We start from the raw sequence: 12,281 nt of genomic DNA, 5'->3' as shown, positions 1-12,281 counted from the left end.
TACACAGCGTCCCAACTGTTTTGGAAACAGGGTTGTAATACATACAATTAAAATGTTTAGATACAGTTAATAACAGATTAACCTCAGAAATATGATTATGAACAAGAAATTCACTTTCTCTCCCATAAAAAATGTGGCTAAACTATAAATATAAATATATATTAATCTAAAAAGCGACTAATGTCAAACTACCGACTTGAAGAATAGAAATAGCAGGAGAAGAATGAAATTGTCAAGCTGTGCCCAATATAAGCTACTGTTAGCGCTGAATTTAGGGAGTGATCCAGAAACAACCTTCCCCCCTCTATAGAGGCAGCCCACCAGCCCCTAAGTCTCAGCATGTGTCACTCCTTCTCCCCCCCAAAAGATATAGACAAAACATTTTAAAATAGATCTCTGAATAATTTACATGTGTCATGAGTTTGGGACCTGCAAATGAAATACAATGATTATTTAATAGCTTATAACGGTTGCTAAGGCCTCATAATAAATTTAAAGGGAGTGCATTATTAAGTTCTCACCTTCACAGTTTGTCCGGCTTCAGGGCCATCCTGGTGGGAACAGAATGAGATAATTAGGATCGTTTGGGAATTCAGGAATACCTGCATGAATAATTCAACAGGATTTTAATTTCAGATTAATCTCGGCAGCACCTCACCATTTCCATGTAAATCTCAAAAGTTTCACATTTGTTTCTTTTGTCTAGCATTAAGCTCTATCTGTTAGTATTCTCTATCACAAAATGTTTCTTGTTGTCAAACTGACAGATGCAATAAACAATATTATTGTACATCTATTTACAATTGAGTTATTTTTAAACACATTACATACCGCATAGCTCTAACGCTTGTTACACAACAGAGATCCGGAATTGACAACACAAATGATAAATAAAAACAATGAAAGACATCAAAGAAACGTCTGTACAGTAAAATGCATTTTGGGAAAATGCATTTGGTGACAATAGAATCCCAAATTAAACTCATTAGGTTTCTGGATCACATATCAAACTAATAAGGTTTCTGGAAATTTAAGTTATTAATTTTGACATTTCAAAGGGTTGGTGTTATGTGCATGTACGTAACGTTTTTGTATGATGCACAACATGGTAAACAGTAGCCCTCCTGTGGAATGTGGACTTTGATAATGTCTCAGTTTATTCAGAACGACAGAGCATGTGAAGTGATAGGCTGGCTGTCTGTCAGACCTTGTCAGGAAATCCAAGGAGCACCTGTTCTTGCATTGTTCCAGCAGGTGGGGATCTTCTGTTGGCTCTCGATACGACTAATTTTTTTTTCCAATGCAAAACTTCAGACTGGATACATGTTTTAGTAGTCCTTCAATATCCAATACTCTGTTGTTGTGTTATTTTACCATCACTTACAAATTTACTTCAGTTCACATGGTTTTTAACATACCCACTCTGTCATAATATATTTTGTCTTTTCTCTCTCACACACACACACACACACACAAATATATGGTGCACATTATTCATAAAAACTTTGGACTTCAATAGTAATGAACAGTGTCTTCTGTCTGATATAGACAAGAAAATTAGCAATGACAAATTTTTAAAACCGAAATTAGGATTCAGACCCTATGCAGAAAACGTTGGCTACTGACGAAACTGTGAATGTACCTGTATGGCGATGGTGAGGGATGAGGCCTGGAAGTGTTTCTCCACTAGATCAGCCACTCTCTGTGTTGTGATGAAAAGGTCTGCCACCTCATCCGGACGCAGATCACGGAAACGCTCAACGGTCCGCAGTGGACACACCAACACATCTGAGGGACAGGCTGGTTAAGAAAATTGCAGACTGCAAGGAAGGTAAGGGAATAAAGAGAAATATTAACTGCACATTGCATAAATAACAGAAAGATAAATGAAAGGAAATCACAAACAAAAATTTGTCAAATTAGCTAAATAGTAGGACAGTTAAACATTTTATTGGGAAGGAGGACTTTTGGAAAATGTGGAATGAGTGTCAAACATTTCTTTTCACTTTTGGGAGGGGGTGTTTGTTTTACTGGGCACAGTGGAGGGTAGTCCAGGTTCTAATTCATTCTACCCAAATTTCCTCATCTGCTTGCATGCCACTGAAATTTGTTTTAGTAATTTCCAACACATGTAAAGTTAATATTTAACACATGAAATATATTTAGTACCAACTTTATTAGTATACATTTAAGCAGTACACTAAAATGTGTTTAAAACAACCTAAACTGGGACCAATAAATAAAAAAGTAAGATTTGTGATTAAATCTAATATAAAAAACAATAATATTTAAATGAACCAATATGAATGTATACAAATGTTTTCCAATTTAGATCATTTTAAGTCTATTTAAATAAAAGCTTCGCTTTTTTTGCTTGCTCATTACACCACAGGTCAATCCAGATAATTACAGTTTATTCTGCTTTCAATCCACTGTAGGATGTGGATCGTTTTCTAAATCTGAAAGAGGTTAACTAGGATGAAAGTGAAGTATACCTACTAATCTTGTTTAGGAACAATAAAAGTATCCTACCTAGACTAATCTACAAAACCACAGTTAAATTAATAACTTTGTATGAATAAGCCCTTTATTTGAAAATGTTATTAAATTCTGTCCTTTTGGATCAGTCTGGGTTGACTTTCATGCTGTATTTTTCATTACATCTGATATGGATATGCTGTCTATTACGTTTCCAACAAACCGCAAACAGTCTTCATCAAACACAAAGGCAACTAACAAAGGATTGGATGGAGAGGAGGTGGTGTTCATGAACACTTCAAAGTACATCAAGAAGCATGCAATTCTGCTAATGTCTGTGAAATAGTTAGTTTGCCTGTTATATTATGATGAAGTATGTGCTAAATGACTTGTTTACGCTAACATTCAGTGGTGATTTTTTGGTCGAGATAACATTCACTTCCATTCCTCTCCATTTTGATTGGGTGTTTGTCTTAACCAATTCATTTCTTTCTGCCCTCAGAACATGTTTGAGTAAGTAAAACTGCTATGTGCAAACAAATTTCGATTTAATCAACCTAAAAGACCCGGTGGGTCAATCAGTGAACCGATCAATTAGCTCAATTAGATCAAAAGGAGCATGATTTGAAAAATAAATAGTCATGTTTTGTTTCACTACAAATTGTCTTATACAGTTTTCCTTGTTTGATAGAACCGTCTTATATCCTTCAGCAATGTTCCTATCTGCACATACACTCACCTAAAGGATTATTAGGAACACCTGTTCAATTTCTCATTAATGCAATTATCTAATCAACCAATCACATGGCAGTTGCTTCAATGCATTTAGGGGTGTGGTCCTGGTCAAGACAATCTCCTGAAGTCCAAACTGAATGTCAGAATGGGAAAGAAAGGTGATTTAAGCAATTTTGAGCGTGGCATGGTTGTTGGTGCCAGACGTGCCGGTCTCAGTATTTCACAATCTGCTAAGTTACTGGAATTTTCACGCACAACCATTTCTAGGGTTTACAAAGAATGGTGTGAAAAGGGGAGAACATCCAGTATGCGGCAGTCCTGTGGGGGAAATGCCTTGTTGATGCTAGAGGTCAGAGGAGAATGGGCCGACTGATTCAAGCTGATAGAAGAGCAACTTTGACTGAAATAACCACTCGTTACAACCGAGGTATGCAGCAAAGCATTTGTGAAGCCACAACACGCACAACCTTGAGGCGGATGGGCTACAACAGCAGAAGACCCCACCATGTACCACTCATCTCCACTACAAATAGGAAAACGAGGCTACAATTTGCACGAGCTCACCAAAATTTGACAGTTGAAGACTGGAAGAATGTTGCCTGGTCTGATGAGTCTCGATTTCTGTTGAGACATTCAGATGGTAGAGTCAGAATTTGGCATAAACAGAATGAGAACATGGATCCATCATGCCTTGTTAGCACTGTCCAGGCTGGTGGTGTAATGGTGTGGGGGATGTTTTCTTGGCACACTTTAGGCCCCTTAGTGCCAATTGGGCATCGTCTAAATGCCACGGCCTACCTGAGCATTGTTTCTGACCATGTCCATCCCTTTATGACCACCATGTACCCATCCTCTGATGGCTACTTCCAGCAGGATAATGCACCATGTCACAAAGCTCGAATCATTTCAAATTGGTTTTATTGAACATGACAATGAGTTCACTGTACTGAAATGGCCCCCACAGTCACCAGATCTCAACCCAATAGAGCATCTTTGGGATGTGGTGGAACGGGAGCTTTGTGCCCTGGATGTGCATCCCACAAATCTCCATCAACTGCAAGATGCTATCCTATCAATATGGGCCAACATTTCTAAAGAATGCTTTCAGCACCTTGTTGAATCAATGCCACGTAGAATTAAGGCAGTTCTGAAGGCGAAAGGGGGTCAAACACAGTATTAGTATGGTGTTCCTAATAATCCTTTAGGTGAGTGTATATATTGATAAATGTACAATGTGTCAAACATTTTCTATTATCTTAAAGACTAGAACTCAGGATGGGCTGTGCTTCCTGATTTGGAAGACTCCCACCACTACCAATAACAATTTTCTAATGTCTTTGTTTTTACCCTTTTTAGATAACTAGCTAGCGAACTGGCTTTATGCGACACAATGGCATGTTCTCATTAAGATTGAGGTCAGACTACTTATGTTTCGGTAGTGATCTTACATGTTGATACTGCTATACAGTAGCAAAGTAGCCTAACATAGATGACACAGTGTGTTTTTCCTGCCAATAACCATGTGAAATATGCATTTAATAATTGCATTTGGATAACAACAGCTTTATCAGGACCAAGACAGCAAATTTGATTTGACTTGTACCATACTTATAATAAACAAACACTGTCACAGGGAATTGACATACTGCTTCTTTTGGGTACTATATATAGGCTTCAAAGCTATTGAGATTTCTGGCTAGCAATCATCACATAAAACATCTACTCTTTATAGATATGGCTGTTGTTAAAACTACAAATTTACTACAACATTGGTGCCTAACCCTGCTTGACAGGGATCTGTCTGCTGGGATTCAATTATTCTGTAGTAATTCTGTTCAGAACAAATGGTGGCAGCATAAAATGAACCAATAACAATACTTGCTGCCAGCAAGGTCCTTCAACAAAGTACTGAGTAAAGTGGTCTGAATACTAATGTGATGTTTCTTTAAAAAAAAAAAAAGTATTTGATACACTGCCGATTTTGCAGGTTTTCCAACATAGAAAGCATGTAGAGGTCTGTAATCTTTATCATAGGTACACTTCAACTGTCAGAGACGAAATCAAAAAAAAAAAATCCAGAAAATCACATTGTATGATTTTTAAGTAATTAATTTGCATTTTATTGCATGACATAAGTATTTGATACATCAGAAAAGCAGAACATAATATTTGGTACAGAAAACTTTTGCAATTACAGAGATCATACGTTTCCTGTAGTTCTTGACCAGGTTTGTACACATTGCAGCAGGGACAATAGTCGTTGTGTTTTGAAAATACGGATGTTGGACACCAAAATGTACATGTCAAGTCATCGACCTGCTTCCAGTACAGCAGGTTATATGTAATCTGTTAGGCAAAAGCTGAAAGAGCAAGAATTTCTTCTTTAAAGGAAATTATCATTGGAAAAAAACATTTCTATTGGATAACAGTTGTGACCAACTGTCTTTTTGACAACTGTAGCAGAATAACCAGAAAGATATAGCCTACTCGACAATGCTTTGCAGCAACAGTTGCTTTTATCTGTTATTTTTACTGTACTGATAAATATGTTTGTTTCTTGTGATCAATTGTTTTTATTGTATACTCAATCACTCTACAAATCATAATTGCACTTTTAGAGCATGATTAAAACATTAAATAAACATTAGTTAAACCAGCTAGCCACACATTTATGACTCTATTGATAATGATGTGTTATCATTCAACAGTAAAACAGCTGGAGAGCAATGTATACCAAATCCTAATGTTTGCAACAGAGGACATACTGTCATTATTTCCCAGAAACAATAACTTGGAGCCACTATTTGGGGGGGATTTTTGCCCACTCCTCCTTACAGAAATCAGCCAACTGAGTGATGTATATAGTGTTTATAAAAATAATCATGCTTTATTTTAAATGTTCTATAATTCAGACAAAGATATTTTAATTGTATGAATACTACAATGAAATAACACGAGGACCACATATTACAAAAATGTATTTCTAATCTGTAATGGAATGTATTCCCTGTATTCATATTGTGTTCATCAGCAAGCGGACAGTGACATGCTTCGGATGAAAATTTTTGCAGGTTGATCTTTGCAGGGTGACAGAGCAAGTAACAAAAAAAAACTTGCCAAGCCTCAAGCAGAGAAACATCTGGAATGCCTCGTCAAGCTAGCCATATGTTAGCAAAGCTAACAAAGGCTGCCAAATGGTATTCATAAACAGTCTGCTGAATTTTTTTATTTTTTATTCTACAACACCCCTACTAGCCACACAAGCCTAGCTTGAAAAAAATTACTGAAGCAGTACAATACTTCCTAGTTTTTTTTATGTATGATTTGTGACAGAACAATGGGGGTTTCCAGAAGGAAAGTCTAAAAAAGCTAATTGTCCTCATATATCTTACTTTGATCTGAAAGGTTAACTTGAGTCTTTTTCATTAACTGTGGTGAACACAATATTTGGTCTATACTTGTATAGATGTTTGCACCTTGCAATAAAGAGGAGGAAATGGGTGGGGCAAATGCAATAGTCTATAGTAACACTACAAGATGGAGGGATACAACTATGTGTAGTAGAGATTTTTTTATTATACTACACAGTTCCAGAATAAGCCATACACAATTGAGCAATACTGTTAAGGAACAACAAGCATTAATTTCAGCTGAGTTATAGCAATCACAAAGCATATCTTATACCTCAGTGCGAATTCACACGGAAAAGTAATCAAGTATTGTTACTAAAGCAAAACATGTGTTGATGACAAGTGTAATGACAGAGAGTAAATGACCAAAGGCATTTGTTTCCTTCAGACTCAGGTGATTGGAGCTATAACAGTGAACTGACTGAACTGCCCAGGAAACAATTCTCTAAGAATCAAGAGCCAACATTTATAAATAAATCAAGGGAAATTAAGAAACAAGAGGATATAAGCTAAATCCTCTGAAATGCAGGTAATATAGGTAAAAAAATTCAGAAGACAAAGACCAAACCAGGATTCTTGATGTATATTATAGTAAGTACTTGCTTAAAAATGATTTTCTAATAAGCAATCACAAGATAACTTTATGAAATAAATGTTTTGATGCCTCCTTCTATCACGCCTTTGATTCCAATAATAAAGCAGACAGACATGTCTTGATGTCTGAGGTAATCAAAAACAATCTACATGTTATATTACACCATGGAACATTTCATTTTTAAAAACGAGTGTTGACTCAAAATGAAAGTCAAGCATTGTGATCTTACCAAAGGTATCACCATATAGAACCATGCCATTACAAAGCATCAAGAGTTGTCACATATTGGTTTAATGAGCAGGCTGAATTCATTCAAAAATCATCTAAGTATTAAATCTCTCTTGTGAAAAAAAATCTAAAATCTCTGGCAGAGGCAATAAAAGGGAAAGAGACATCTGAGTCAAATTCACAACATAAAACCATACCCTACAGTGCTTGGTGAGGATTATATCAATGCGTTTCACAGCACAATGGCTGTATCTGAGGGCCATTTATCTCACAAGTCAGAAACAGAGGCACAATGATCAGTTTGCTTCCTTTTTCATGTGCAACACACTGTAATGAAATCAGATATCGTAATAACTGACATGTTTTTTCTTGATGCGTCTGTGGCAGAGAAGACTGAGACGATAAAAGATTTGGGCTGGGGGAAGAAAAAAGAATGGGCAAATCAATTGTTTGTTTATGATGGCAAACATTATGTAGATTTTAACTGAAGTTATATATGCATGTATATATTTCTCTTATATTACATTAATTAAATATATTAAAGATAAAAATCTTTATTGTACATTGTGTAATTTGTTGAGAACAAAATGCATTAATGGTCAATGGAAACCAAAAACACTAACCGATTGAGGGCTGGATTGAAACTTACACCAAAAATCTAAGTAAACTATTGAAATCACAGGCTGTTCCAACTGTGAATTTCATCACTGCAACTCATAATGTGACTCAGTAGTGTGTATGGGCCCTACATGTCTGTATGCACTCCAGACAACGTCTGAGCAGGCTCCTGATGAGATGGCGTATGGTGTCCTGGGGGATCTCCTCCCAGACCTGGATCAGGGTATTACTGAGCTCCTGGACAGTATGTGGTGCTACTTGGCGCCATCGGATGCATTGGTACATAACGTCCCAGAGGTTTTAAATTGGATTCAGGTCTGGGGAACGTGAGGGCCAGTCAATGCCTTTGTCCAGGAACTGCCTGCACACTCTGACTCATCTCGGTACTCAAAGCAGGCAGGTTACCGTTGGCTAGCACGTGGAGGTCTGTGCGACCCTCCAAGGATATGCCTCCCTAGACTATCACTGACCCACTGCCAAACCGGTCATGCTGGATGATGTTGCAAGCAGCATAATGTTCACCACAGTGTGTCCAGACTCTTTCATGTCTGTCACATGTGTTCAGTGTGAACCTGCTCTCATCTGTAAAGAGAACGTGGTGCAAATGGCAGACCTGCTAATTCTGGTGTTCTCTGGCAAATGCCAATTGTGCTGCACGGTGCTGGGCTGTGAGCACTGGTCCTACTAGAGGACATTGGGCCCTCATGCCACCCTCAAGGAGTCTGTTTCTGACAGTTTGATAAAAAAAAAACATGCACACAAGTAGCCCGCTGGAGGTCATTTTGTAGGGCTCCGGCAGTCCTCCTCCATGCACATAATAGTAGATACCGGTCCTGCTGCTGGGTTGACACCCTTCTAAGGCTCTGTCCAACTCTCCTCATGTAATGGCCCATCTTCTGGTATCTCCTTCATACTCTTGAGACTGTACTGGGAGACACAGCAAACCTTCTTGCGACGCCACAAATGCATGTGCCATCCTGGTGGAGCTGGACTACCTTTGCAACCTGAATAGACTGCTGGTACCGCCTCATGCTACCAGTAGTGACAGGGACACTAGCAAAATTCAAAACTTGAGTCGAATCAGTCAGAAAGGATAACAAGAGAGCAATCATCTGCGGCCAACACCTGCAAAACCATTCCCTTTTGGGAGTTGTCTTGCTGTTGCATCTCCAGTGCACTTGTTTTCGCTTTAATTTGCACCAAAACAGCTGACATTGAGTCACAATCGCTTATGCTTGCTAACTGGACAGATTGATATCTGCACAGTTTAATTCACTGTGTTATACTGGAATAATTACGTGTTCTCTTGACCACTATAACAACAATTGTCAACAAAACAAACGTGCCCAATGTTGACTGTTTACAATATGTTTTTAATATTTTGACTGTCCATTGCAATTTCTCACAACATGCCAATTGCAAACAGTCACTTCTACCAAATCTAGTTTGAACTGCAATCACACTAAAGAGCAGTCTAATCCTGGCGAACCCTAAACCAAAATCTTGCAGAGTTGGATTAAACTGATGATTAAATTCTAGGTGCTAGAAATTGGGAATTCCGTGGCCTAAGGTGGTTGAGAGGTCCTACCTCTCTCAATTCAATATAGCATAAAGACCCAGGAAAAGGTTCTGGTTATTGAAGCATCCACAATATTAGCAAAATTCCTCCCATTCTTCTAATTCTCTCACACAAACAGTTTGACTCAATGAATTTGTAATTTGTTCAATGGCCATTTAGTAAAATTACTTAGCGTAGCTAATGGTAAGCACTAAGCTAACAGTCCACCACAGTAGAAAGTAAATACTCAAATCACCAGAAATAACTAAGTATTCCCATAAATACAGCCAAAAACGTTCACAACCTTGCCCTATTTAAAAATGGTTTCCCATTTCATCATAAATAAAAAATGAAGAACATGTCCATTCATTATTGACTCACAGCGGAATTAACAAATCTTATGGAAACCTTAAGTTCATTAGTTTGCATATTATTTGCCAAAAATAACTGCAGTTAAATGTTTCTTGTATCCATCAGTAAGCTTCCTAGACTTCCTTAATGGCAGCTCCTGTTCGAGGGGTGCCTTTGCTGCTGAACTGCTGATTTAAGCTCTGGTTTTTCTACAGAATTAAGATTTAGACTCATTGCTCGCTACTTCAGAAGAGCCCAGCAATTCTTCTTTATTCATTCCTGGGTGCTTTTTTATTTTCGTGGAGTTGCTGACCTGTTGGCAGATGCAAAATCTTTGACAAAGGACCAGTTCCTGCACACTAGGTTGAACATCCTGCTTTAAAACACCATCTTAATCAACAAATGTCATGATGCCTTTCACAAGTAAAAGTGCCCAATTGCCTGAGGAATCAAAGCAACCCCACAGCAGTGGAAATTTTGCTGGCAATTAAACATACCAAGATTACTTTAAAAATACCATAATTGTAATGCTACAGCATGCTTGATATTAACACCAAGAAAATGTGCTGGCCAGTAGCAGCCCAGATGTTGGACATGTGGATCCTTTAATTAGATTTCAGTAAAATAATCAATCACAGTCATTCCCGGTCTTTTAAATCACTGTCCTGACAGGAATCACACACACTGCATGCTAGCAATGTATTTTAATGTTAACCAACAATACATTTTTACTATGTGCTAACTACAGACTCTTCACACTGTGCTAGCCCTACAAAAGGGTGCAAGTGAGAAACCCCTCTCTGATCCCATTATTTTCTGCCATAACAGTTATTTGATTGCTTTCATCTGATTCACTCTTGAGGTTGCAGTGCATGTAATAAGAACAAGGCATGTAGATTGGTTTTACATTGCAAATGCAATCATTTCTTTGAGGGAAAATATCTGCCCCTGAACGGTATCATTTTCTACTGTGACATTGACTTTGTCTGGGTCTATGAAAATCTCCTCTTTTGACATTAGACCCCCGCCCTCTCAATATGCAACACGATTTAGTAGCAGGATTAGGCAGACGTAAATAAACAAATAATAGCACAACACAATTGTTCAACAAATCCCATGATTACGCCAAGAAAGATGATCCACTTTTTTTTTTTTTACAAGCAGAAAATATTTGTATTGCTCTGTGACCCTACAAATAGTATTGGTTTGAAAGGTTTCAGGGAGGTATAAGGGGCAGGTCTTTATAGAAGTCCTGATATTACATAAAGTGTGTTTAGCAAATACACTATCCTCACACATGCAACAAGGGCTTCTGTTAGCTGGTTAAAGCAGGCTTTTGACACAAAATATATTTTTAAAAAAACTGTAAAAATGATTGACTGCAGGCCAAATTGTTCAAAAAAGTTATATAACGTATGTATGACAATACAGTAACAATGATGACAGTGCTTCATGCCTGCCCAGTTAAAATCTGTGTACTTTATCAATACATTTACTTCATTGCGTTGTGTAGTAATGCACACAGCCAGACTTTGTATGTGTCATACCCGAGGTAGACGTGCATGTAACATCTGAAAAAAAGAAAAGCAAGTACAATAGTGATAGATATTGAGCATGAAAGTAATTGAATTAAGCTTGACGCTTCTCTTCTTGCAAGAAATAAACTGCTAATTGTACCAAGAGAATATTGTCTCTGTACTTACTTCCATTAAGAGTTCTAATCAATAGATTGATCTGAGTTGATGCCAGACACTTACTATTTGCACAGTGAAGCTTAGATTCTAAAAATACTCTACAGCATTCATGCATTGCATTAAAATACATTTGCAGTTTACTTTGTTTTATTGCAATTGTTTTTCAGTACAAAAAGGTCTGCTAAGTAACTATATATGGGCTACAGACAAGTGCGATACAGTAAATTAAAGTTACTAATCTAGGCTACAAGATTAATTTTCTATGGGAAGTTAAGCACTGAAATTCTGGGAATTTCGCCTAAATTCCTCAAAACAGTGAACCTATTTTTGTGGGATACACATAATTCTAGGTCTAGTGGCATATTTTGGTTAAACTTTCCCCAATTCAATGGAATTGCAACCATATGCATGCACAGTGCATATGTGCAGTGCATTCTTCCGTCACAGCTGATTCTCAATGTCTTGCACACTAATGAGATGCTATTGAGCCCACACTAATACACTGTCTGAGCCAAGGACTTCTCAGAAAAGGACTCCATGCTTTCTGGTAAGTTTTACAATACTGGTTAGTGTGAATATATTCTATATGATATATATGATGATTTATTTGTTAA

At 37.5% G+C, this 12,281-nt stretch overlaps 1 protein-coding gene across 5 annotated transcripts in view; it reads right to left on the bottom strand.

The window, feature by feature from the left end:
- The window catches only part of fhit (fragile histidine triad diadenosine triphosphatase), a 343,560-nt gene that overhangs the window by 92,190 nt on the left and 239,089 nt on the right, over nucleotides 1-12,281 (bottom strand). For all 5 annotated transcript variants that reach the window (XM_013138295.4, XM_013138296.3, XM_013138294.3 and 2 more), the window contains 2 exons: nucleotides 1,643-1,788; nucleotides 522-551 (listed from right to left, as the gene is read on the bottom strand). In XM_013138295.4, coding sequence (XP_012993749.2) covers nucleotides 522-551; nucleotides 1,643-1,788 — 176 coding nt within the window. The remainder of the gene's footprint in view (nucleotides 1-521; nucleotides 552-1,642; nucleotides 1,789-12,281) is intronic.

This window comes from Esox lucius, chromosome 17 (genome assembly GCF_011004845.1).
Source record: "Esox lucius isolate fEsoLuc1 chromosome 17, fEsoLuc1.pri, whole genome shotgun sequence".
Taxonomy (NCBI): domain Eukaryota; kingdom Metazoa; phylum Chordata; class Actinopteri; order Esociformes; family Esocidae; genus Esox; species Esox lucius.
This window is presented reverse-complemented; position numbering and strand designations above follow the sequence as displayed.